Below are 25,786 nucleotides of genomic sequence, written 5' to 3' on the forward strand. Positions count from 1 at the left end.
CAGAAGGCTGCACGGGCACCTACAAGTGGAGCATCCTACTCACTCCTACGTCCTCCCCTCAAGCTCCAGTTGTCAACCTTTGGGCCACCACCACTGCCCCACAGCGCAGACCACTGTGGCTTGGAGTGCGTGTTGTACACGTGGAAGCCGGTGCCCGTGCTGTGGTCCCTTGGTGTGAGCATGTGTGTGAGGTTGGCCTTGTTGTCATTACGCGTGTCCCTTTCCTGCACTGAGCTGCAAATGTGTCACGTTGGTTCATCTGTCTGTCTCCGTGAACCCCTGGGCAGTTTCCAGTTGGGGCTGTCACAGGGTCCAGGTCCTTTGGAGCTGAGGGCACACTGCAGCGGGGGATAGGCCCACGATAGCAACAAGGCTTGAAGGCCAGGCCCTGGTGTGTATCCCAGGGCTGCCAGCCAGTGTCCCTGGGTGGGGCCCTCTCCCTCCCGCAGGAGGCCGGCTGGCTCTGGTGTGCCACTGTCTTGCCCATCGCTGGGTTTCCCACTCTTTTCAAATGAGTTTGCAGCGGCTTCATGCTAGAGTTTCATCTGTGTTTCTCAGTGATGGGTGAAGGTGAACACGTGTTTATATGTTTACCGGGTGCTCGGCTGTGTCGCTTTGACAGGATACCGTCTTTCGCCTGCGCTTTTCTTCTTGATTAGTAGGAGTGCTTCCCCGCCCCCGCAACCCCTAGACGAAGTGTTGTTCTGTCACCCAGGCTGGAGTGCAGTGACACGATCTCGGCTCATTGCAACCTCTGCCCCTCCCAGATTCAAGCAAGCCTGCCTCAGCCTCCGGAGTAGCTGGGATTACAGGCGTGCACCACCACGCCCAGCTAATTTTTGTATTTTTAGTTGAGACGGAGTTTCACCATGTTGGCCAGGCTGCTTCTGAACTCCTGACCTCAGGTGATCCACCCACCTCAGCCTCCCAAAGTGCTGGGATCATAGGCATGAGTCACCACGCCCAGCTGGTAGGGGTGCTTTCTATGTCTTGGATACAGTTTCTCCATTGGCTATACATACACTGCACATAGCTCCTTGGAGAGGCATGAACAGGAATGCAGCAGTGGAAAAAAGGAGAGTGTTGGTGGAGGGCTCGTGCCAAGGACTGCACACGGTGTGGTTTCTGGAAGGGCAAGTCCAGTGCTACTGCATGGTAGGAGGAAGAGGTTGAGGGTACAGATGCTGGCATCGGGACCTGGGAGGAACAAGGGGCCAGCGGGTGGCGGTTCAGTGCTGGCCATTTGAAGGCTTGGGTTTTATTGTGCAGGCAGTGGGGCCCCAGGTCAGATCTGAGGGTAGTGAGGTACCCTGGCCACCTGTGCGGATGGTGAGAGAAGGACCGGGCTGGTCGTGGCGGCCAGGGTGCTGGGGTCGGCCCCGGCGTGGGATGGACCGGGCTGGCGGTGGCGGCCTGGGTGCTGGGGTCGGCCCCGGCGTGGGATGGACCGGGCTGGCGGTGGCGGCCTGGGTGCTGGGGTCAGCCTCGGTGTGGGATGTGCCATGTGCTTTTCAGTGTGTCTGTACACACTTGGGCAGGTTCTCCTGAATGTGGGTGTGTAATTTCTCTTCAAGTCCCTACTTTCAGTTCATTTGGGGACATATCAAGAAGTAGAGTGGCTGGATCACACTGAGGCTGTGGCTGGCCTCTGAGAGGGCTGCTTTTTGCACAGCGGAGCTGTCCAGCTATTTTCTTCCCAGCCCAGGTTTGCATACACATCACTCGCCACAGCCCAGCTGGGCAGGGGCATTGCTGACCCCTGGCTAAAGCTTTGAGCAGGCCTACAGCACAGCCCAGCAGGCACACCTGCCGCCAGTGTCATGTACCCAGCCATCATGGCGAACCTCTGTGTTCTTCCCTGCCCCGAGACCCTGGTGGGGGGACTTCTTTGAGACAGGCTGATGCTGTTGGGCTTTGAGTTCCTCTGACGTTGAATCAGAACCTGTGGCCCTAGGGGGTGACAGGCGACCTCCCCCAGTGTGAGATGACCATGAAGTAGAGAGCGCAGAGAGCATGACAGAGAACAGCAGGCTCTCCTGAGGCCGGGCGTGTCCGACGGAGGAGGCAGCCTTCCCAGGGTTGAGGCGGTGTGCGGGGGAGGCCAAGGAGGGCACAGGAGAGGAGGAAATTCCACATGAAACAAACAGGTGGGGGTGGACGTGGCGCTGCCACCTCAGGAAGGTCAAACTCAGAGTTGCCAGGTGACCCAGCTGTCCCGCCCAGGGATCTTCCTAAGAACAGAGCACGAAGCACACGGCGACCCATTCCCAGCAGCACCGCTCATGCCATCTGGGAAGTAACCCAGGAGCCCATCACTTTGCAAATGGGTAGAGGAAATGTGGTCCATCCGTACGACAGAATATTACTGGGTCATAAAGGGGCATGAAGCCCTGACACAGGCTGTGAGGCAGATGCACCTTGAAAACATCATGCTCAGTGAAAGCAGCAGACACTGCCCAGGCGCGGTGGCTCAGGCCTGTCATCCCAGCACTTTGGGAGGCCGAGGCGGGCGGATCACGAGGTCAGGAGATCAAGACCAGCCTGACCAACACAGTGAAACCCCATCTCTACTAAAAATGCAAAAATTAGCTGGACATGGTGGCAGGAGCCTGTAATCCCAGCTACTCAGGAGGCCGAGGCCGGAGAATCACTTGAACCCAGGAGGCAGAGGTTACTGTGAGCTGAGATTGCGCCATTGGACTCCACACTGAGGGACAGAGGAAGACTCCATCTCAAAAACAAATAACAACAACAAAAGCAGACACTAAAAGCCACAATCACATGAGCCCATTTTCATGAAGTGTCCAGAACAGGCAAATCTGTCACGACAGACAGTGGAATAGAGGTGACCAGGGGCTGGGGAGCAAATTAGTGACTGCTAATGGAGATGGGCTGTGTGTGTGTGTGTGTGTGTGTGTGTGTGTGTGAGAGAGAGAGAGAGAGAGAGACAGGGTCTTACTCTGTTGCCCAGGCTGAAGTGCTGTGATGTGATCATGGCTTACTGCAGGCTCAACCTCCTGGGCTCAGGTGATCCTCCAGCCTCAGCCTCCCGAGCAGCTGGGACTACCAGTGTGCATCACCACGCCCAGCTAATTTTTTGTATTTTTCTTAGAGACAGGGTTTCGCCATGTTGCCCAGGCTGTGACGGGTTTCTTTTGGGGGTGATGGTTGTACATCCTGAGTGCACTGGAATACTGGAACTGTGCCCTTACGGTGAGTGGGTGGGCTCTGGGGCTCTCAATTATGTCTCAGTGACCCAGGCCAAGCATGACAGGAAGGGAGAGGACCTGCACAGGAGCTCACCATTGAGGGAGGAGCCACAATCCAGAGACTGGCAGAATAGCCTGGAAGGTGTGGGGCGCAGCTGAGCCTCACACAGCGGGCAGCTGAAATGCTGCCCTGCATCCTGGGACCACATGGATTTTGCCCAGCAGTCTGCAGAAGCAGGAGCCTGCTCAGGACTGGGTGTGAGGGTCCACACTCGGGGATTCTCAGCTAAGAGGTGACTGTGGAAACTGCCCCCACCCTGCAAGCCCTCCACCACAACCCAGTGCACCCGGGCTATTTCTAAAGTTCAAAAAAAGCATAGATTCAAGTGTACATGTGCACCAATGGGTTCGAGTTGTTGAAGAAATAAATATGCAAAAGTAAAGAAAATATTAGAGAAGATAAGTAAACCCACTGAGACAGCAAGACAAACCTCTTGTGAGACAAGTCACAGGAAAAGCCGACATCCATAAAAGCAAAAAGTGAAGTGAAAGAGGAAAAATGTGTGCGGTTAGCAGAGTGTATGTCCATGAACAGCTGTGTTCCAAAACACCTGGAAAGCTATCACCAAAGCAACCGATTTCTGAAAAAATAAAATGCCAGCATGGATGGGAAGGAGGTGGGCGGGTCCAGTGGACCCATAACTGCTAAGGTGGTGGAAGTGGTTGCTCTGGGCGCCCGCTGGTGTCACCCAGGCTGTGCGTCGGCAGGGGAGTCGTTACCCCTCACAGTGCTCAGGAGAATGGAGAGGCTGTGTCAGCTGCCAGTGTAGGTGGCACAGCCCAGCAGCTCAGATAACATCACGGGGTGTCAGGTTGGTCTTGGCTTTGAAGCAAGCCTGTCTGCGCGAGTCACTCCCTGGAGGGCTGAGGAGCAAGACCTGGTGTGGAAAAATATTTGCTCGGAGTTCAGCACCTCCTCGCTGTCAAAACTTGCCAAAAGCCAGGAGTGCAGAGGAAACCAACAGGCAGGCAGCAGGCAGCGTCCGCAGGACAAGGGGCTCACAGGTGAAGAAAAAGGCAAAGAAACACAGGTCATCAGAACACGCTGCTCCTGCCGGGGCTGCTCAGCTCCGCACAGGAGGTCTTGGAATGAAAGCGGCGTCAAGAGGTCTACAGCTCCTTTGAGAGCGACAGTGACCAGGAAGGACTAGCCTGTGCCTGTGCAGCTTCCCCTGGGCATGGCTCCTGCACCCCTCACCAGCCGTGTCTCTCCACGCCATGCTGTGGCCTCACCACATGAGTGGGTGTGGCCTGGCCCAGCCCGGAAGTTTCTGCCGTCAGAATCTCCTCCAGCTCCACCTGCTGTTGCGCTTTGAACCAGCCCCTTCTCCTTTCCAGCTACCCAGGCGGGTCCCTCAGCCACAGCCAGGAAGGAGGACCCTAGCGCTGGCCCAGGAACGCTGGGGTGGGTGGAGCCCAGTCTGTCAGCCATCCTCCAGGGTGAGGCAAGCCTGACCTTGTGGCCCATTGCTTTGTTTGTTTTCACCCCAGATCGTGGTATTTTCTAGCTGTGCAGCAGGCGTTTGGCAGTAGGGGTCACCATGGCTGAGGCTGGAGAGGAGACTCCGGGCCAATACCCACCATGGGCAGGGAGCCCCCTCGTGACGTGGCCGTCCCCCAGAGTGAGGCTCACATGCTGTGCTGCTGCTGGACTTGTGGTGGGCCTGGGGGTCCCAGGGCCAGCGTCCTCCTGCCCATGTTCCCCCATGTTCCGTTCACCTGCTTTCTGGAGCAGCAGGACAGTGGCAAACTCACAGCCCCCCAAGTCCCAACCTTCCATGTCAGGCCCAGCTTCAGCCTCGGTCTGGGAATCTGTCTCCTCCTCCCTGTCTGCCCAGGTTCCCAGCCTAACTCCTGCATGGGTGCAGTTGGCAGCTGTGTGGGTCCTGCCTCTGGTGGGCCTGCCAGGGGAGCCTGAGAATTGGACCCAGCAGGCATGCTGTGAGGGCATGGGGCCGCTGGCTCTGTTGGCTGCCTGCCCAGCTCCACACCAGCCTCTGGGCCACATGTGTCCTCGGCACTTCCTCTACCTCCCAGGGCACTAGCCACTTTGCAAGAGGAATCCAGGTCATGGCTCCAGTTCCTTGGCTTCTGGGCTGTCTGTGGCCCACAGGGGATCCTGGCCCTGCCTCAGGCTGGCACCAGCAGTACAGAGCTCTGCGTCTCATGGGGCCTCCCTCATGGCCCCACCCCCTTGGGTTGGCATAGGTGTGCCCACGGCTGTCCCCCACGCATGGCCTGACCGCCGTGTCCTGCCCACCTACAGGTGCCTGAGATCGTGAGTGTGCTGCGCACCAAGCTTCAGGAGGCCCAGGGAGAGCATGTCCTGCCGGCTGCCCAGCACAGCGTGTACCTCCTGGCCACCCAGCACTGTGCGGCCGTGGTGTCCAGCCTCCTGGGCAGCCCCCTGCCCTTGGACAGGTACCTAGTCCAGACTGCAGGCTTAGGGGTTCCTCTGGAATGCTGCTCCCCAAGCCCTCCACCCGCCTGTGCACCCTGGCTTTCTGCACCCTGGCTCTGTACCCCAGCTTTCTGCATGAGTTCCCATGGCTCTAGGCCACGTGGGACAGAAAGTGACAAGGAGACAGGCCCCAGTCTCTCAGGTACTCAGGGGGACCGCTCCTCTCTAGGCGTCTCGGGATCCTCACTGGCCCCGGTGGGCCTTGCACAGCACCCCCACAGGGAAGCTGCTGTTTTTGCCCTCCTCTAAGGCCCCGAAACTGCCTGGCTGCTCTGTCAGTCCCAGGCTCCAGAAGACACTGGAGGCTGCCCCCCACCCTGCATCTTGGTTCCAGCTGCCCCAAGCCTTGTCCTCTGCAGGGCATCCACTACTGCCTGTGAGCAGACCCCCAGGAACTGCCTGATCTGAGCCCCTCAGGAGCCCAAGGACAACCCTGTCTGTACCATACATCACTATGTCTTCCCAAACTCACACCTCCCAGCTCCCAGCAAAGGGCAAGGTGTGTCTACCACCCACCAGCCCACTGGGGTCCCCCTTCCTCGCTGAGGCCTCCAGAGCATGGGTCTGCTGGCCCTTTCTTTCTCTGCCATCTTAGTCATGGACAGAGGTGGCCCAGGGGTACCTGGCTGCCTGTGACCTCCTGAAGACTCCACGCTGGGCAAGGCAGAGTGACCCTTCCCCTGGCAGGTGGGGGCACGAGGCTGCCGTGGGGACGCAGGTTTCCTTGCACCTGGCCCTTTAGCCTGTCAGCTTTGCTTTTTTTCATGTGTTCTGAGGCCCTCCCATGAAGTGCATCCAAGCTGCAATGCCCGCTTCCTCCTGGCAGGGGGGACCCGCAGGCACCTTCTGCTCAGAGGTGCACTTGTCTGGTGGCCCTGCTCTTTCCTGGTGCTGTTGGCCTTTCTGTGTGTGTGTGTGTTTTAAACCTTTTGTATGGTAAACAGCCGCATGTTGTTACAGATAGAGTGAGTTAAATCCACTGTCAAATCTTTTGCCTCTTTGTTGCGCATTTTGTTTTTTAAAAACCTTCTTTCTTGTCCTTTTTCAGGTTGACAGTGCCCCTCTTACCTCACTGTCTCCACTCGGTTTGCAGGCCTGCAGTCTGTTCCTTTTCTTTTAGCGTTTGCCCTGAAGGTGGCTGCATGTGTCCTTACTGAAGTGCAGCTGGGCCCCGAATGTAGGCTGAGGTCTGGGTCTGGCTGGGCTGCTGGGCGCCCGAGTCATCATGACCGTTGCTCTTGGGCACAGTCAGCATTGACTTGTCTTTCCTCCGCGGTTACCGCCTGGCTCATCAGTCACTGTTTTCATTTTCCATGGAGGCGTGGCTCACACAAAGGGCAAGCACGGAGCCACTGGGCCCTGCGGGACTTTCCAGGTCAAGGCAGAGGAGGTGTCTGGTCCCCAGCAGGCTCCTGTGTGCCCCTCAGTCCCCTAGAGGGTCAGGGCCACCTGACCGCCGCCACCAGAGGTTTTGGCGCTTGTGCTGTGTGCTGGGTCTTCCCGGCCTCTGCTTAGCACGGCGGTGCTGTTGCTTATCCTTTCTCCTTGCCGGGCAGTGTTGGGTGCCGTGTGGGCCACACCGTGTATCTGTTTCTAGGTTATGGACATTCAGGTTGTTTTTGGTTTGGGGCTGCTGGGGATGGCGATGCTTTGAATGTTCCTGGGAGTGTCTGTTGGTGGGTAGGGCATGCATTTCTCTTTCAGGTGTGTGTAATAAGAGTGGAATTGAGGCCAGGTACTGTGGCTCACACCTGTAATCCCAGCAATGTGGGAGGCTGAAGCAGGAGGATCACTCGAGGTCAGGAGTTTGCTACCAGCCTGGCCAACATGGTGAAACCCCGTCTCTACTAAAAATACAAAAAATTAGCCAGGCAAGGTGGTGTGCGCCTGCAATCCCAGCTACTCCAGAGGCTGAGGCAGGAGAATGGTGTGAACCCAGGAGACGGAGCTTGCAGTGAGCCGAGATCGCGCCACTGCACTCCAGCCTGGGCGACAGAGCGAGACTCCGTCTCAAAAAAAAAAATTGGCCGGGCGCAGTGACTCACGCCTGTAATCCCAACACTTTGAGAGGCGGACCACCTGAGGTTGGGAGTTTGAGACCAGCCTGACCAACATGGTGAAACCCCGTCTCTACTAAAAATAAAATTAGCTGGGCGTGATGGTGCCTGCCTGTAATTACAGCTACTCGGGAGGCTGAGGCAGAAGAATCTCTTGAACACAGGAGGCGGAGGTTGTGGTGAACCATGATTGGGCCATTGCACTCCAGCCTGGGCAACAGGCTGTCTGTAGTCCCAGCTACTTGGGAGGCCAAGACAGGAGAATTGCTCGAACCTGGGAGGTGAAGGTTTCAGTGAGCTGAGATCGCGCTATTGCACCCCAGCCTGGGCGACAGAGCAAGACTCTGTCTCAAAAAAAAAAGAAGTGGAGTCACTGTGGCCGTCTCTACCCTGCCACCCCCTAAGCTAAGGATGCTTCCATAAATGGTCAGAAAAAGACCAAAAGAATATTTCATGACACATGAAAATGATAGGAAATTCTGATTCCAGTGTCCATGAGTTAAAGCTTCTGGAAGCAGCCGCCTCATCCACTTCCACGCTGTCTGTGGCTGCTCTGGCACTACAGCGGCAGGCTTGATGAGCTGCCAGAGGTCATCCGGCCCCCAGGGCCTGAGCCACTGTCCTGGTCAGAAGCTTGCCAGCCCTGCCCTGGGCACAGGTTGGCTTGACTGTCATATACAGCCTCATGGGGGCCCACCGAGGCTGAGTCTGTGGCCTCCTGGCGCCTCAGCGATGGCCACCACGTCCTTGCTGGCACATGCCGTGTGCCTGCCCTCCTGCGCATTTGTCCACGTTCCTGCCAGGTCATTTGCTCCCCACGCTCATGCCCAGCCCTCTGCTGCTTGCCTTCTGCCAGAAGGACGTCTCCTGGAATTCCCTCCACGAGGATCAGGGACACACTGCCTGCCTTTGTTTACTTAAGAATGCCTTTATTTGGCCATTCCTTGTGACTGTTCTTTCTGTGGCTCAGTGTCCTAGTTCAGTGCGTTTGCTCAGGTGTGTGACAGTGCATCACTGTTTCTGGCTTCTGTCCTTACTCTTGGGAGCCAGGTGAAGTCTCCGAGCATTGCGTCTGTCGAGGAGGCCACTTCCTGCTTGTGGCTCATCTGCAGTTTGCAGGTGGGGGATGCTTTTCATTTGTTCTGCCAGGCGGCTTCGAGGCTCTCTGTCTGTAGGTCAGTATATTTCATCAGTTCTGAAAAACCCAGCCTTCTCCTTGTCAGCCATTCTGTTTCCTCTGCCTCTGGGACATCCATCAGATGTACATTAGCCCTCATTCCATCTTCTGCATCTCTTCTTCTGTCCTCTGCCTTCCCACATTATTCTTTCTCTGTAATTATCTGAAATTTTTTTACCTTCCTATTCACTAATTTCCTTGTTTTCCTATTTACTGTTTCTCTCTTCTACTGTATCTAGACTGGCACCAAATATGTCCACTGAGTACATTAGTGTTTCATTTCTAAAAGGGCTGTTTGGTTTTCTTTTAAATTTGCTGTTACCTGTTTAGAATTTCCAGTTCCCATCATATTTAAAGTTTGTTGTTTATTTCTGCAAACGCTGAGCATAGCTGCCTTGCCATGTGTCTGCAGCGGCATCCGAGTGTTCTTGGCAGCACGGCCGGGTCTCCTTGGGAGCTGCGCTCTTTGACCTTGTGCCATTCTGAGGCCTGGGCCAGATGCTGCTTCCTCCAGGGAAGATTTGTTCTCCCTCCCAGCAGCTCCCCAGGGACCTCCCTCACCACTGCCCTGGGCCCTCTATGTACAGGCCCAGATTTTTCTCTGTGTCCTTTATTGCCAGCTCTGTTTACAGACCCCTGGAGTCAGAGGAAGGGGTGAGCTCAGGTCTGAGGCCAAGAGGCCATTTCCCATCTGGCTGCAGCTGAGCCTGGTGGCCATGTCTGAGCGTCGTGGAGTCAGGGTCCACGGCACCCAGGCAGCAGTGGGCAGGGATGCCCAGCCCAGGTGCCGGCAGCACTGTGACCAGCCCTGGCCTCAAGGTGACTCTCTTCCTGCCCTGCTTCAGCCACACCTCCATGCTGTGGCGGGCGCTGGCGGTGGAGCCTCGCCTGGCTGCTCAGGTCCTGGGACTACTGCTGGAGAAGATGGGGAGGGATGTCCCATTCAAGGAGAGCCGGGCCTTCCTGCTGGGCCGCACCCCAGACCGCGTGGCCACGCTGCTGCCTCTCTCGGTGAGTTGGGCTCTCGGAGCCACGCTGACACTCTGTCCCTGCCCCACTTGCCTGGGTGCCCGGGGGGAGGCCTCTCAATGAGGTGGCCTGGACGCCACACCACGGGCACCTGGCGGCAGCACCAGGCTGGGAGCTCTGAGCTCAGGCTCGTAAAGGCCTCACAGGTGTGGGCCCCCAGGGGAGACCACTTCATGTTTTATCCTGCGGAAAAAAAATAAACCCAGCTTGGCAATGTTTTAAGCAGTAAAGCAGCTGTGAGAATTCCCTCCTCCTCCCTTCTGAGGAGCTGAGAACAGATGGCCTGAGGTCTGTCCTGTGAAGGCTGGCTGCCTTTCTGGCCCCGTCTCCTGCCTCTACCCCTGAGGGCCAAGCCATGCAGTGGTGTGCCTCGCCCTTCCTGTGCACAGGGTGCAGGCTCGTTGGGTGCAGGCTCAGATCTCGTGTGGCCTGGAGGGAGGCATGGCCTTGTGGTGACGTCTCCCCCAGGCCACCTGTGCACTATTCGAGGTCCTGTCCACGCCTGCAGCGGGGCCCGCGGTGCTAGAGCTCTACCCCCAGCTGTTCGTGGCGCTTCTGCTGCGTGTCAGCTGCACCGTGGGTGTCCAGCTGCCCCGGAACCTGCAGGCCCAGGAAAGGAGGGGAGCCAGTCCAGCCCTAGCCGCCAGGAACCTGGAACCCTGCAGGTATCTGGGTCCCCACTTCCCACCCCCAGTACTAATTCGCAAGCACAGGCATGGGTGTGCACGCATGCGCATGGTGGGGGCGGGCGGCAGATCTGAACCATGGGGAGCGTGGGAGTGACTCTGCTCCCAGGGAGCTGGTGCCTCACCCAGGTGCAGGGCTGAGCCGTCAGTGGTGACATCCATGGCCACCCTTCTCACACTGGCCGTGAAGGCCTCCCTCCTCGCCTCTGCGGGCGGTCTGCGCAGTGGTGATGAACACACAGGCAGGTGGTGGGGGCTTTGCGTGGCATCTCAGGCAGGATCAGGGTGGTGCCATCTCTTGGGAGTGGAGTTGTGGGGAGTCTTTGGGGTATAGGCTGGGGCCAACCATGGCAGGACCAGCTTTGTCCCTGAAACTGCCCCAGCAGAGCGGCCTCTGGCATGTGCTCACAGCCCCACGTGTGAGAGCTGCCAAGGTGCCTGACGTGACAGCATTTCAGGTCCTACACACCTGCCTGGGGCCATAGCACAGAGGAAGCGGACACCCTGGGCAGGCGTGGCTGTGTGGCCTGACCCCAGGACCACGAGCCCATGTGAATGCTGGGCCGCCATGCCCTGCCTGCCCAGGAGAGCTCTGGTTCCGTCCCACCCAGGTGCCCGGGTTTGGGTGTGCACCTTGGCCAGGACACACCAGGGGGACAGCCTCACTTCACCCCCCTCCCCCAGCACCACAGGCTGCTTCACCACAGGCCAGCTCGTAAACCCCAGTGGGGCCAGCTGCCAGGGCTGCTCTGCCCCTAGCAAACGGAGTGGAAAATGTCAATGGGATGGGGGGCAGTCACCAGCCCCTGGGCCTGGCCTGCTGCGAGTCAGTGCCTCTGCCTCTGAGCTGTAGGGCTGCAGGCCCCACGCCCACCCCCAGGTACCCCTCCACTGGGACGATTGCAGAGCCTGGCATACAGGCCGTCCTCCAGTGGGTCAGACCCTTGTGGGTGCCACATTCTTAAATGTCCTGGGCACACAAGCAAGGGAGGCACCCTCATCTAAATCACTAACACATTTCTGAGCCAAACACATGCTTCCCGTTAGATTTGTCAAAGTTGGTTGTGAATTGCTGCGCCTGCGCCATTTGCAGCCTGGAGTGCAGCCCCTGGTCCAGATGGCGCCTTGCAAGCCTCAAGGCCTGGAGCAGGGTGTGGAGCTGGAGGCAGAGCTGCCCTGGCTCAGACCATGAGGCCCAGCTGAACTGTGGCCCTGTGGGTCCTCCCTCCGACTGCGGCTGGCCCGGCCTGTACGTGTCAAGGGCATCTCCCAGGAACTGTAGTGACTGGTGTGGCTCTCTCCTCTGCCTGTGGTCAGTGCTGGCTCTCTTGTTCCCAGGGCTAGAAGCCCCCTTGGCACCCAGGCTACCTGGGCTCAAAGATCAGGGCCTAACACTGGAACCATGGGACTCCTGGCTCACCCAGAGCTGCCTTCTACCATGTCCTACCTTGGGGAGGGAATCCCGGAGAGAGAAGCCTGGGGACACTCATCAGGGGCCGTGTGAGGGGCTGGCCCTGCTGTGGGTCAGCACCAGACCACCCAGGCATACCCATGGGGACAGTGGTATACTGGGAGCAGGCCCCCAGCACCTCCTTCCTCAGCTTCAAGACCCCCATGGCTCTCAGCTCCTACAGCCCCTGTCCAGCTCTCAGGCTGCCTCAGTCCTGCTGGCATCACCGGCCCTGTGTGCCCAACCGCCCAGAAGCCTCATGGAGCCCATCACCAGATCTCTAACAAGGCTGTCCCATGCTCCTGTGCCCACCACACCCTCCTCCTAGGTCCCCCCTGCATGAGGGCCTCTCACACCATCCAGGCGAGCAGGGCCTGGCCCCCAGCTTGGAGGGACCACTTGCTCCCTGCTAGGCCCACCCCAGCACACCAGGGGGCCTTTGGGACACCTGGCAGGAGGTGACCAGGGCAGTGGCACTGTCACCACAACCAGCGGTCACCACATGACCCATGCCACTCAGGGGTTGTCTGCTTTTGGGCCAGGTGCTCCTAAGGACAAAGCCTTGTGGGGGCAGAGGTCCAAAGGCGGTGAGGATCTAAGTGTGAGGTGCAGTAGGCACCGGAGAGCACGTGGCAGGGGGCTGTGGAGTTGCAAGGGAGGGTCCTGCTGGGTGGGGACGCTGGTGCAGGGCATCCTCTGCCCCAGACCTTGCCTGCTGGGTTGCATACTACACCCCACCCACTGGCAGCCAGGAGTGGGGCAGCCTCAGCAGGGAAGGGCTCATCTGAGCCGATGGTCGATGGCAGGCTCAAGCTGGACCCAGCATTAGCTTCAACATCAGACTCTCCCTGCCACTTTCTGGCCTGAGTCCTAGGCCTGCCTCCCACTGCCAGGGAGACCAGAGGGCAAGGTGCTTGCCTGGTGGGGCTCTGGGGAGTCAGGAGAGGCGGAGAGTTGGCCAGGTTGACCCCCACAGCACCTGCTCTTCAGCACCCCTGCAGCCCCTCCAGCTCTTGGCACCATCCTCCCACTCACTTGCCAGCCAGCCTCCCTCAGCCAACACGGAGTGGATCAGGGGCCTGCCTGCCTCCCAGAGGGCTATGGAGTCTCCTGGGGTACAGGTGTGAGAGCCCAAAGTTGCAGGCAGGAACAGGCCCAGGGATGGGGCGCCTGTGGTATGGGTGCCCCGCAGCATCTGAGTGTCCAGAAAGGAAGGTAGGTGCAGCCAGAGGGCTTTGCCTGTGTCCAGCTCTCAGGCTGGTGGCCGGGTGGCCACAGGCTGACCTTGCTACTAGCTCACCTCCAAGCCAATGTCTGTGACCTTGCCTTGGGTGGGGAAAATGGGGGGCCCTCTAGAGCCTGCTTCCTGGAGGGTGGCTCTGGCAGGGATAGGGCTAGGCACCAGGTGGGCAGCACACATTGGGTGCAGACATCAAGGGCTCATGGGAAGGGAGGTGGGCGTGTGTGTGTGCCCCACCAGCTGAGCACCCTGGCAACCCTGCAGCTCTGCAGTGGACACCCTGCGGGCCGTGCTGCTCCGCAGCGGCAGCGAGGATGTGGCACAGCGCATGGACCTAGAGGGAGGCTGGGAGCTGCTCAGGACCTCAGCGGGGCATGAGGAGGGGGCCACCAGGTTGGCCAGGTGAGCTGAGCGGGCCCAGCCCACAGCGGCTGCAGCACTGGCTGGGCTCCACCGGATCTCTGGGGCCCAGGACATGACTGGGATCAGGTGGGGGCCCCATGTGTGTCAGGCCAATGGTGGCCTGAGCTCTGGGCAGGGGCAGGGAGGGACCCCCGTGCAGAGGCCTGGCGAGGCAAGTTGGGAGGCATCTCTGAGACCTAGAACTCCCAGAACCTGGTAGCTGGTGGTGGAGTGGACCAGGGCTGTGCAGGGTGGAAGGTGCCTGGGTAGGGTGCAGCAGAGCAACAGCCCCTGCACCCTCAGCGGCCCCCTTTCCCAGGGCCATGGCTGAGCACGCAGGGCCCCGGCTCCCCCTGGTGCTGAAGACGCTGGCTTGCACACACAGCAGTGCATATGAGAACCAGAGGGTGACCACCACTGCCTTCCTGGCCGAGGTAGGCCCTTCCAGGGAGGGTTGCTGGGCACCAGGGTGGGGCTCCTGCTCAGGACAGGCCTGGGATGCCCCTTTCTTACTCCTAAAAGGCCCCCTCGACCGCAGCCTGTGAGGAGGGGATGTGGACGCTAGCCACCTCCTCCCCCATGCCAGAACTCAGTCCTGCCCAGGCACACCCCCCGTTTCTGGTGAGAGGAGGACCCAGGCTGCCTGCAGCCTGTATCCCCAAGTCCTGCTGGACAGGGCTGGTCCCTGGGACCCCACGTGCCCTTGGCGGTGTCGTGGGCCAAAGACTCCAAAATCTTGCCCAAGGCCATGCAGCAGAGCACGGTGGGCGACAGAGCAGGCCCCAGCAGCACAACAGGGAGGGTCGCCACTGATCTGAGACCCAGGGAGGAGGCCCGCCACCTCTGTCACCGGCGTGTTCTGGGCCTGGGCTGGTGGGTTGGGCCCTGGGGTCAGCAGGGAGGGGGAAGTCACAGCACCTCTGCCTGCAGCTGCTGAACAGCAACGTGGCCAACGACCTGATGCTCTTGGACTCCCTGCTGGAGAGCCTGGCGGCTCGCCAGAAGGACACATGCACCAGCGTGCGAAGGCTGGTGCTCCGCGGCCTGGCCAACCTGGCCTCCGGCTGCCCTGACAAGGTGGGGTGGCCACCAGTCCCTCTGGGGCCCAGGCAGCATGGGTGGGGGTGTGTGCATGGAGATCACCCTGGCTTGTGGGGTGGCAGACAATGACTCTGGGGCCCAGGCTGAGTGTAGGGTGTCCTCAGGTACGAGCCCACGGCCCCCAGCTCCTCACAGCCATGATTGGCGGGCTAGACGACGGGGACAACCCTCACAGCCCGGTGGCCCTGGAGGCCATGCTGGGCCTTGCAAGGCTGGTGCACCTGGTGGAGGCCTGGGACCTGCGCTCAGGGCTGCTGCACGTGGCCATCCGCATCCGGCCTTTCTTCGACAGTGTAGGCGGGCTGGGGGAAGGGGAGGGGTGGGGAGGGGACCCCAGCCCTTTCTGCCTCTTGCTCTGAGCTTTAGCCCCAGCCCCAGCCCCAGCCCCATCCTTCTCCCTGTCTCTCCCACCGCGGCCAGGTGACCGTGGAGAGCACGGATCTGCAGGGGTGCTGCTTTGCTGGGCCTGGCAGCCCCCACCCGTCAAGGGGTTTCCTGGCCTGTGCCAGGCAAGGACACCCACAACCTGTGAGGGGCCATATGCTGCATGTCCTTCCCAGGAGAAGATGGAGTTCCGCACAGCATCCATCTGCCTCTTTGGGCACCTGAACAAAGTCTGCCACGGAGACTGTGAGGACGTCTTCCTGGAGCAGGTGGTGGGCGGACTGGCGCCCCTGCTGCTGCACCTGCAGGACCCTCAGGCCGCCGTGGCCAGCGTGAGTAGCCAGGGGGTGGGTGGAATGGGGTGAGTGGCCTCAACTGGACTCGGCCTCAGTGCCGCATCCCTTAGGCCTGCAGGTTCGCCCTGCGCATGTGTGGCCCCAACCTGGCGTGTGAGGAGCTCTCGGCCGCTTTCCAGAAACACCTGCAGGAGGGACGGGCCCTGCACTTCGGGGAGTTCCTCAACACCACCTGCAAGCACCTGGTGAGGGGTGGGGTCAATGGGGGCGGGGCCGGGCGTGGGGGGGCAGGGCCAGGCAGCGCTGACCAGGCCTCTCTCCAGATGCACCATTTCCCAGACCTCCTGGGCCGCCTGCTGACCACCTGCCTGTTCTACTTCAAGAGCAGCTGGGAGGACGTCCGAGCTGCTGCACCACTGTTCACTGGTGAGCAGCACCCCCTGCCCCGCCCCCATGCCGCCCGGCAGCCCTGCCTGATGCCCGCACTTCACAGGGTTCCTGGTGCTGCACGCGGAGCCCAGGCAGCAGCCGCAGGTGGACCTGGATCAGCTCATTTCGGGTGAGCACCCCCTCCACAGGGCCCCTCCGCTGGGCCCTGCTGACCCTGTAGGCACCCGCAGGGACTAAGTGATTTTCCTGGATTTCAGGATTTTTTCCCTGTCACTGGTGACCTCATCGTCTCTAGTAATTCACGGAAACTTCTTAACTGTTCCAAAAGAGCTTAAAAAACACTAAAAAAGGAAAAACTATCTTTCCGTTGGCTCCTGAGCCTCCCAGCAGAGGCTGTCAGGAGAGCGTGGCCCACGCGCAGGCTTGGGCATGCCGAGGTCACAGCCCCCCAGGCAGCCCCTCCCTCTGCCCCCAGCGCTCCAGATCCTGCTGAAGGACCCGGCCCCCGAGGTGCGGACCAGGGCTGCTGAGGCCCTGGGCCGCCTGGTGAAGCTCGCCTGAGGCTCCGGCCAGCGCCCCCAGCAAGGAGTACACACCCAGACCTGTGCCTGAGCTCCAAGACAGGGCCTCCCGAGGACCCCAGCCTGGGCACACAGCTGGAGGGGCCTGGCCCCGGAACAGGCCCTGCCAGGGACCAAATCGCAGCCCCTCAGTGAGGCCAGACAGGGTGTGGGAGTCTGTGTGCCCAATAAACTCATCTGCTCCCAGCGAGTGACTGACAGGATGCAGTGCCGCGGCCTCTTAGGGGACGGGCCAGAGGGTGCCCTGGGCTGGGCGTGTTGTCCCCACTGTTTCTGCAAAATTGAGGGGAAGGCTCGGCGCTGTGGTGGGGTGGCTTTGTTGGCAACCCCAATTCAAGAAGGTGGGAGCACCAGGCAGCGCAGGGTAAGGCTCTATTGACTTCAGCACAACCGCCCCAGCCTGACGTCGGCGGGACAGCTAGGTGAAGAGGCGGATGGTCCCGTCTGCCCCCGAGGAGAAGACCCATGGCTGGGTGGGGTGGAAGACGACGTCCAGCACTCCCAGGTCTCGTGTCAGCGCATGTCCCTTCAGCACCTTGACGGGCACCAGCAGGGGGTTCTGCAGAAGGTCACTGTGGGGACGAGGAGGGCTCAGGACATGGACAGACACTACTGCCCTGGGTAGGGGGCCAGGCAGGGTCAGCACTCACTTGTACACCATGCCATGGCAGACGATGACGCTGCCGTCGTCCGAGCCTGACGCAAAGAGTGGGTACCGGGGGTGGAAGGCCACAGCCCGCAGAGCCTTCTTGTGGTGTCTGGGAGAAGGAAACCAGGTGGAAGGTAGGCTCAGGCTGGAGGGAGGGGCTCTGCTGGCCTCCTCCACCCCCAGCTCTCCTCACCTCAGCATCCTGTATGGCTTGGTGGAAAGATCCAGGTCAAACCACACCAGCTTGCTGTCGTAGCTCCCACAGATGACATTGTCACCTAGGGCCAAAGGCTGTGATGCAGGTGTTCCCACTCTCACCTGCAGGGTGCACCGCCCCCCCTACTCCTCACCTGCACCCCTCATCGGCAGCGTATACCACCCCCCAACCCCTCACCTGCAGGGTGCACCGCCCCCCCACCCCTCAACTGCACCCCTCACCTGCAGGGTGCACCACCCCCCACTCCTCACCTGCAGGGTGCACTGCCAGGCTGGACACCCACTTGCAGTTGGGCATCAGCTTCTTGGTGAGCTCCTGGCGCAGCAGGTGGTAGAGGCGGACGCTGCGCTGGGATGCCACCAACAAGAAGGGCCGGGCAGGGTGGAAGGCCACTTGCTGCACCTGTCCGTGGCTGCGGCGGAACGGGCTCTGGCTGCGACGACGGCTCAGCTGGTGAATCAGCACCTGGGTGTGGCCTTGGGTGGCCAGCACCACGGCCAGGTAGTCCCCACGCCCGTGCCAGGTCACCTGCGTCACTGGCTGCAGAAGGGCAAGGCTGGCTGATTGGCTGAGCCAGGCCCCTCCCACTGCAGCCTCACCCCCAGCGCACCCCACGCACCTTGCCGTGGCAGACCCGCAGCCGCAGGCCCACTTGGCGCTCCGCCTCTGAGGCCTCCAGCCAGTGGGCTGGCTGCAAGGGGGGCTCCTCAGGCGGGACGAAGGCACTCAACAGCTGATCTGTGTTGTCCGCCATCAGCCGGTCCCCCAGAGCTGGGTTCAGCACCAGCACCGAGTCCTCCCTGTGAGCCAGGCCCAGACAGAGCCCCTAAGCACAGTGCCACCCCTGGCTCCCCGGCCCCCAGGGCCTCCACTTACACAGCCGCAGCCACCAGGCAGAGAGCAGGGCTAGGGTTCCAGGCCACACTCTTCACCACGCCCCCCACGGGCACAGTCCTCACACAGCGGGCAGTGGCCACCTCCCAGAACCGCAGGGAACCGTCGTCAGAGCCTGGATGCAGAAGAGACAGCTTTCAGCACCTGGCCATCCCACCTGCCCCCACAGCTCAAGGCTGCCCCCAGCATGGACCCACCTGAAACCAGCCACTGGCCCCCAGGAGAGACACTGAGGCACCGGACAAGGTCACTGTGGCCCCTGTAGACCTGAGGAGGAGGAGGTGGCGGTGAAGAGCCAGACTCAGAGGGTGCAACCCCAGCCGCCTAGTCTCCACTTACCAGGGCCTGGCACGTGGGGAAGGGCTGCAGGTCCCTCGGCCGAGGCAGCTTGGGGATGAGGTCCTCAGGGTCTACATTCACCTGGAGCAGGAGAGTGCCAGGTCAGCCTTGCCCCCTGTGCCACCCCCCGGTGTGCCACCCCCACACACCCTCATCTTGGCAGAAGAACGCCAGGTCAGCCTTGCCCCCTGTGCCACCCCCCGGTGTGCCGCCCCCACACACCCTCATCTTGCGCTGCCGTGGGCACAGGTACAGGTCAAGGCAGCGCTCGAAGCGTTCCTGGATGAAGCGTCCGTAGGCAGGCACAGCCCGCAGGCTCAGGAACTTGCGTGGCAAAAAGCTCAGCTTCCTCTCACCCGGCTCCTGCTGTTCCCACGCCAAGCGCTGTGGAGACCGAGACAGGGGTGGGGAGGGTCACAGGGGAGCATGGGGACGGGGCCCCGACCCCCCAGGATGCAGGCCCACCTCCTCCTCACTGAGCAGGTATTCAGGAGGTGGGTTGTACGACTCGGCGTGGCCTGGCAGGGCCAACTTGGGTGCAGGCACGTGCATCTTGTGGCGCCCCAGCACGGCATTGGGGTCCTCCTGGGCCCACAGGTCATAGAAGCTGGGGGTGGGGTCTCGGGGCCGGCGAGGCTGGATCCAGCCCATCTTGATGGCGTGCACCATGCGAGAGACCTGCACAGACAGCTGGCTCAGGACAAGCCACATGGGGCGGGCAGCCCAGGCCAAGCCCCAGGGGCACGGGACCCCACCTTCTCCTTCTCCACCAGGGAGGGGATGAAGCTGCGCTTGTCAGCCGGGCGGTTGGTCACCGGGTGGATCATGACGTCCCCGCTGAAGAAGTCGACAGCCGGCTGGGGGGAAAGATGTGGGCGTGGGGGCCAGAGTGGCTGAGGCCCTGCTGGTGCCTCCAGGACCCGCCCCCCCCCAGGGCCACCTGCTGCCACCTACCTCATAGGGATTGAAGCCCACGTCCCCAAACTGGCCGCTCTGCAGCCGCCGCACCAGGGCCACCTGCTCATCCGTCAACCTCAGGTCCTGCCCTGTCATCGGGTCCTGCACAGTGCGCCTGGAGACCGCCAGTCAGACCCCGCCAGCCCTGCCCCATCCCTCGGGCCCACTCTGGCTGCTGGCCTCGCCCCGCCGGCCCTCACCAGTAGTCAGGGTCGTCCATCTTGGCCAGGAACTGGTCCAGCTCATCCCGGGTCCGCAGGGGCTTGTAGATGCGCCTGCCATCCAGGTCGTAGCCCACGTGGGGGAAGTCGTCGTACCACTCCAAGGGCACGTTGCCCACCGTGTTCCGGATGTCCTGCGGCCGGGGGTCACCATATCAGTATCTGACCCTACAAGGCCCACCCCCTCTTCGGGTCGCCCAGGGGAGCAGGTGAGGAGGTTGCAGGGTGAGTGCAGGCCCAGCCTCAAGTGCCCTGAGGTCACTGGCCCTGACCTACGCCCTTTCCCCAGCCCTGGGGTCTGACGTGGCACGGCGGCCACGCTGCCCCCACCCCCGCCCTCGGAGGCGCCGGAGCTGCACCTTCACATTTTCCACTGAAGTGGTGCCAACCCCAGGGCTCCCCCCTCACTGGATTCCTTGGCCAGGGCTCTGGGCAGCCACAGACAGGGATGACCTCATCACCCGCGGGCTCCCTCCCCTGGCAGGGGCCTTAGGCAGCAGTGGGCAGCTGTAAGATGAGGACTCAGGGAAGACCCCAACTGACCCATTCCACAGAGAGGCAGAAGCCAAGGCCTCTGTGGGGGCGCCCCCACCATCTGCCCTCGGCCCCTCCACAGGCAGAACAGCCACGTTCCTGGACGTACATTCCTGGTTGCAGCCCCTGCCAGCCGCCACCCTCGCTCCTTCCAGCCTGGGGACCGCTGCCCAGGCGGCTGCTTCCTGCAACAGTAGCCACGGGGAGGGGCCCAGGCAAGACAGAGCACAGCTGGGAGCCTGTGGGGTCCCCTGCCGCAGGAGGGACCCCTTGGGCCCTGTCCCCTGCTGAGGGTCCTTTCCTCTCCTCCCCATGGAGCAAAGGGGCCATCTCCAAATTGGATGATGGGGGTATGTGTGTGTTTCCTGAGGGGCCTGGTGCCCTGGAGAGGAACAGGGGAAGGAGGAGGGGGCAAGAAGGAGACCCACGGGGTGAGAGGCCCACACAGCACAGGAACAGGGGACCTGGCCAGAGCCTAGCAGGAGGCACAGTCTGTGCCAAGCCTGGAGAGGCAGGTGCAGGACAGACAGGCAGACTGAGCTCTAGGCCCCTGAATACTCGCCTGTGCCCGCCCCCTGCACACGGCCTGGCACAAGCAGGCGCTGGCGCACATGGGAGGCAGAGACAGACAGGGTGCGGTCAGGCAGCAGGGCCAGGGCGGCTGGGTTAACTCAGTTGTGCCACGGGAGAAAACGGGGTGGTGGGTCCCGCTGACCTTCCTCCCCTGTCCCGGGGAGGGGGGCACTGCAGTCTTGCGGCCCTGAGGAACTACAGCCCAGAAGCAACCTCCCGCTTCCTCCGCATCCCCAGAGACAGAACGATGCCCCCAAGACCCCCGCCCCCAACCAAGCGTGGCCACAGAAGGCCAGGGGATGCGGCGGGCGCTGCTCGAGGAGCCTCCAGGCTGGGAGGGGCGGGGCGTGCGCGGGGGCGGGGCCGGGACGCCGCTATAAAGGCGCGGCTCGGGGCCCCGCTCCAGCCCGGGACGCACATGTGCGCGCGGCGCCCGGCAGCTGCCACCGCGGGGCGCAGCCGAGACCCTGCACCTCGCCCCGGCCGGCCCGCGAGGCCCGCGGTGGCCGCAGGAGGCGGCATGAGCAGCGCGCGACAGAGCTGACGCCGCGCCCCCGCCGGCCCCATGTCCTTCGCCACGCTGCGCCCGGCACCGCCGGGCCGCTACCTGTACCCCGAGGTGAGCCCGCTGTCGGAGGACGAGGACCGCGGCAGCGACAGCTCGGGCTCCGACGAGAAACCCTGTCGCGTGCACGCGGCGCGCTGCGGCCTCCAAGGCGCCCGGCGGAGGGCGGGGGGCCGACGGGCCGGGGGCGGGGGCCCGGGGGGCCGGCCAGGCCGCGAGCCCCGGCAGCGGCACACGGCGAACGCGCGCGAGCGGGACCGCACCAACAGCGTGAACACGGCCTTCACGGCGCTTCGCACGCTGATCCCCACCGAGCCCGCGGACCGCAAGCTCTCCAAGATCGAGACGCTACGCCTGGCCTCCAGCTACATCTCGCACCTGGGCAACGTGCTGCTGGCAGGCGAGGCCTGCGGCGACGGACAGCCCTGCCACTCCGGGCCCGCCTTCTTCCACGCGGCGCGCGCCGGCAGCCCCCCGCCCCCGCCCCCGCCGCCTCCCGCCCGCGACGGCGAGAACACCCAGCCCAAACAGATCTGCACCTTCTGCCTCAGCAACCAGAGAAAGTTGGTGAGCACGGGCCGTGGGGCGCTGAGGGGGCCTCCAACGCGCCCCTCAGTCCACACCTGCCAGGCAGAGGAGGCGAGGCCACGCGGGCAGGGCTCCCCAACAGGGCACAGGCAGGCACACCTGTAACACAGGTCTGCTGGGGGCTGGGGCCTTCTCTTGGGGCTCCTCTCCAGGGCGGCCCTAGGACACCCGGCTCCCAGTGGAGTGTGGAGTCACCCCCAGGGAGCTGCATGAGGGGTAACAGCCAGGGATGCCCAAAGGGGCCCACCCAGGGCGGGGAGGCTGGGAGCTGGACCAGGCCGCTGCAAGCTTCCCTTTTCAGCAAGTTGAAAGGTAGAGTGAAAAGAGCTGAGTTCAGAAAGTAAGAGGCTGCAAGGCAAGAGAGGAAGGACCCTGGGGTCTTAGCCCCTGCGGCCCACCACAGGCCTAAGCCATCTTGGGCACCTGCTGTCCGTCCCCTACCTAGGCTGCACACCAAGACACCAGGTCCTGTAGGGCTGCCTGAGATGTGTGGGCCATGGGACACGAAGGCAGAGGCTGGCAAGAGATGTGGGGGCTGGGGATGAGGGCCCCTGCAGGAGACGCTGGCCAGCTGTGATTTACAGCTCCTGCTGTGCTTGGTGGCACCGGAAAAGCAGGGTGAGCAGGGAGAAAATACGGCACGGCTTTTCCCAATCCCCATTTCCTCTCCAGACAGCACGCGCGAGCTCCTGGGGCCTGAACATCTGGGAAATTTAATTTTACAATTTCGGCTGTGCAGCAGTATGCTCCCCTCCCCAAAACGCTTGAGGGAAGCTGGGGAGAGCCGGGAAGGAGGTGCCTCAGTGCTGGCCACCTGAGATGGCACCCAGCAGGGAGGCCAGAGAGGTGCAGATTGGCGCTGGACTCTGCCAGGGCCTGACACTCCTCCCTCCCCTCTGCAGAGCAAGGACCGCGACAGAAAGACAGCGATTCGCAGTTAGGAGGTGGCCGGCAGCAGCCAGGAGGCAGACGCTGCTGGGGGAGGTGAACACCCGGGGTGACGGCAGACAGCCCCCACCTTGGACCTGAGCTGGGCAAGGCCCGCCACAAGCATGCCCCAGGCCAGCCCTAGCTGCAAGCGGGGCCGAGGGACAGATGGACATACAGACAGGCGCCGGCAGCGGGACTCTGCGCTGGCCCCAGCACCTGCCCGGGCCCACTGGAACTTTCTGCGCTGGCTTTTCTTCCGGCCACTGTGTGTTGGCGTCTTGTGTTTTTGATATGATAATATAAAGTCTGAAAATTTTGTATAATTAAAAACAAAACAGTATCTTCCAAATATGGAGGCCAACTGTCAGAATTCACCCCCAGCCTGAGCCTTCATTCCCACCCTTGGTGGCCCCATCCTCCTCAGGCCAAGTACCCCAGCTCCCTAGGAAGCCCCCACTTTACAGGCTCAGGGCCACCCCTCCCTGGGCTGAGGCGGTGAGGACAGGCTTAGCTCACCCACAGAGCCTCCTACTGGGAAGCTGCAGGGTGGGGATGAGGGAGCCACGCAGGGAGAGAGGGTGAGGGGAGGAGCTGCATGGCAGAAGATGGGGAGGGTGAGGCACAAGGCAGAGATGCCACAAGGCAGGGACAGGGAGGCGTCAGCAGGGCAGGGGTGCCCCACTCTCAGGCCTGCCGGGCACCCAGGGGCCCTGAGGGTGAGGAGGGTGCTGCATCTGGCCTCGGGTCACAAGGAGTGAAATAAGCTGTGCTGCCCGGCAGAGGGGGTGGGCGCCCAGCCCCAGCAAGGGGCTTGACTGGAGAGAGAGGCGTCTCCTCATGCACCAGGGCCATTTGGCCCCTGGAAGCACTGCCCACATGGGAAGGAGGACCCCTGGCCATCCTCCTCCCACCGCCATGTCCCACCCAGCCCCCTGAAGACCCCGCCCACCACAGGAGGTGGGTTGAGCCCCACAGCGCTCTGCGCACAGCTGGCCGGCCATTAAAACCCTGCAGGTGACAATTACCGTTTAGTGGTGTGAGCTCAGTGGGCACAGAGAGAAGAAAGGCAGGCGGTGCTGTGTGGACCACCTCCCCCCAACCCTGCCAGGCCACAGCCTAACTTCCGGCTGGATGGACAATGGCTGACGGTACCAGGTGCGGGCGTCAGGGCGGCGGCTGGCCACAGTTCCCTCCCTAGCACAGGCACAGACGCACCCCCACCGGGGAGACCAGGTGCTGTGGCCCACGTGGGCATCAGTGCAGGGCTGGCCCAGGACTGCCCCTCCTCTGCAAAGACAGGCTCCAGGGAACGGCAGAGCAGGAAGCAGTGGTGTAATTTTGGAGGAAATTCTCAAAGCCAGAGCCATTAAGGGCTAGAGGGGGGCTGCGTCCAATCTGATAGAAATATAACAGGATAAAAAAAGTCACAACGGCAGGTTTCGTTCAGAGAGAAACCCAACCCCAAATTTCCTCTCCCTAATCCTGCAGGAGCCCACAGCTGGCCAGAGGGAGGGAGGAGAGGACAAGCTCAGTCACTGCAGAGGCCCCCGCCCGCGGGAGCCAGGGCCCGGGGGACATGGGGATGCAGCTAGGGGCTGAGGCAGCCCCTTCCCTTCTCGGGAGCTTTCCTCACACCCCCGCCCCGCCACCCTCCCAGGCACCAAGGCGCTGGTGAGTGAGGAGCAGGGTGGACCCAGGAGCATGGCCAAGACCGGCACTCTGCATAGCACCCTAAGGCCCACGACGCCCACATCAGCCCTCCCTCCACTGGGCACTGGGTGTACATCCATAGGGAGGGTCCATGGCCCACCTGCTCCTCACCTCCAGGCCTCCCATTTCCAGACCTGGGCCTGGTGGGGGTTGCAAACCTCTACATCAACCCCCTACCTCCGTGGCCGGTCAGTGTTGGGGACAAATCTGATGGAAGATACTGAAAGTCCCCAGGGCAGGGACACCACGGGCTGCTGGCCTGAGCAGGCAGGTGCGGGGCCTCGGCAGCCGGCACCAAGGACAGGGCAGACCCAGCTCGGAGCAGGAATGCAGGAGGCCAGACGTGAGCAGGTGGGAAGGTGCGGGCCCGGGTGGGGAGGTCTGGGCAGGGTCAAGAGGGAGTGCTGGGGAAAGGGATGTCAGAGCCCCCATGGACTGGGGTCAGAGTTTGGGGTGTCTAACGAGGCCAGAAGGGAACAGGAACAACAACCCGGAGGCCTCAGGGCTGAAAGGATCCCCAGGGCCCTGCTGGTTGGGGTGCAGTACTCACAGCCAGGCCCTCCGCTGCGGGCCTGACTCCGACCGCGGCTGCAGTTTGGCCAGCCTCAGGCCTGGGCAGCCAGCCCAGCCGCTCCCTGAGCTGCACCGGTAGCAGCGGCCGAGGGCCCGTCCCGCCAGCCAGCAAGAAGGGAGGGGCGGGGGAGGAACACTCCGTCACCCTCCACTGCTCCAGAAATTCAAACCAGACCGGGGGTGGCGTGGGCTGACCCCCCAGGCCCGCGGTGGCCCACCCGAACCCACTCGCAGCTCACAGCCGCCAGGCAGAGGAGTGGCAGGTGCCCCCTGCCCACCACAGCCCCTGGCTCCCTTCCCAGAGTGCTGGCCTCACCTCCACAGAGACCCAGGGCTCCCTCTGCCTGTGCCCCACAGAGGCAGCTGGGACGGAAAGGGCCCCAGCCTGCACCCTGGGCCAGCAGCCGCCCCTGTGAGCCGAGCGGGGCTGGAAACGCTCTGCTGGGCCTCAGCTGTCAGCTCCTGTCCCCAGCCTGGGGAACGAGCTGCTGGCGGGACACATGATTCATCAGG

The 25,786-nt window shown here is 62.1% G+C and overlaps 3 protein-coding genes across 16 annotated transcripts in view; 2 read left to right on the top strand and 1 right to left on the bottom strand.

The window, feature by feature from the left end:
* The window catches only part of MROH1 (maestro heat like repeat family member 1), a 118,917-nt gene extending 102,194 nt beyond the window's left edge, over window positions 1-16,723 (top strand). For 5 of the 11 annotated variants that reach the window (XM_033203055.1, XM_033203060.1, XM_033203058.1 and 2 more), the window contains 12 exons: window positions 5,536-5,690; window positions 9,810-9,975; window positions 10,462-10,658; window positions 13,634-13,771; window positions 14,091-14,205; window positions 14,294-14,392; window positions 14,702-14,848; window positions 14,977-15,165; window positions 15,433-15,588; window positions 15,663-15,797; window positions 15,876-16,111; window positions 16,418-16,713. In XM_033203055.1, the coding sequence (XP_033058946.1) occupies window positions 5,536-5,690; window positions 9,810-9,975; window positions 10,462-10,658; window positions 13,634-13,771; window positions 14,091-14,205; window positions 14,294-14,392; window positions 14,702-14,848; window positions 14,977-15,165; window positions 15,433-15,588; window positions 15,663-15,797; window positions 15,876-16,111; window positions 16,418-16,472 (1,788 nt within the window). In that variant the 3' untranslated portion in view covers window positions 16,473-16,713. Of the gene's footprint in view, window positions 1-5,535; window positions 5,691-9,809; window positions 9,976-10,461; window positions 10,659-13,633; window positions 13,772-14,074; window positions 14,206-14,293; window positions 14,393-14,701; window positions 14,849-14,976; window positions 15,166-15,432; window positions 15,589-15,662; window positions 15,798-15,875; window positions 16,112-16,417 lie in introns of those variants that run through there. The other 6 variants (XM_033203054.1, XM_033203061.1, XM_033203063.1 and 3 more) reach the window with 5 other exon arrangements.
* Window positions 16,724-16,876: 153 nt separating this feature from the next.
* The window catches only part of BOP1 (BOP1 ribosomal biogenesis factor), a 30,263-nt gene continuing 21,353 nt past the window's right edge, over window positions 16,877-25,786 (bottom strand). For 2 of the 3 annotated variants that reach the window (XM_033203066.1, XM_033203068.1), the window contains 13 exons: window positions 19,780-19,934; window positions 19,577-19,694; window positions 19,378-19,479; window positions 19,088-19,300; window positions 18,845-19,006; window positions 18,623-18,703; window positions 18,481-18,550; window positions 18,266-18,398; window positions 18,009-18,189; window positions 17,641-17,929; window positions 17,366-17,450; window positions 17,174-17,317; window positions 16,877-17,095 (listed from right to left, as the gene is read on the bottom strand). In XM_033203066.1, the coding sequence (XP_033058957.1) occupies window positions 16,942-17,095; window positions 17,174-17,317; window positions 17,366-17,450; window positions 17,641-17,929; window positions 18,009-18,189; window positions 18,266-18,398; window positions 18,481-18,550; window positions 18,623-18,703; window positions 18,845-19,006; window positions 19,088-19,300; window positions 19,378-19,479; window positions 19,577-19,694; window positions 19,780-19,934 (1,887 nt within the window). In that variant the 3' untranslated portion in view covers window positions 16,877-16,941. The remainder of the gene's footprint in view (window positions 17,096-17,173; window positions 17,318-17,365; window positions 17,451-17,640; window positions 17,930-18,008; window positions 18,190-18,265; window positions 18,399-18,480; window positions 18,551-18,622; window positions 18,704-18,844; window positions 19,007-19,087; window positions 19,301-19,377; window positions 19,480-19,576; window positions 19,695-19,779; window positions 19,935-25,786) is intronic. The other variant, XM_033203067.1, reaches the window with a different exon arrangement.
* Window positions 19,932-23,341, top strand: SCX (scleraxis bHLH transcription factor). Of its 2 annotated transcripts, none has more exons than XM_033203076.1 (2): window positions 19,932-22,039; window positions 22,963-23,341. In XM_033203076.1, exons 1-2 carry the CDS (start codon window positions 21,473-21,475, stop codon window positions 22,999-23,001), a joined length of 606 nt encoding a protein of 201 aa, XP_033058967.1. In that variant the 5' UTR covers window positions 19,932-21,472; the 3' UTR covers window positions 23,002-23,341. The 2 variants fall into 2 exon arrangements, with proteins under 2 accessions (XP_033058967.1, XP_033058965.1); XM_033203074.1 differs by lacking the exon at window positions 22,963-23,341 and adding an exon at window positions 22,733-22,792.

This window comes from Trachypithecus francoisi, unplaced genomic scaffold (genome assembly GCF_009764315.1).
Source record: "Trachypithecus francoisi isolate TF-2019V2 unplaced genomic scaffold, Tfra_2.0 Lachesis_group7, whole genome shotgun sequence".
NCBI classification, from domain to species: Eukaryota; Metazoa; Chordata; class Mammalia; order Primates; family Cercopithecidae; genus Trachypithecus; species Trachypithecus francoisi.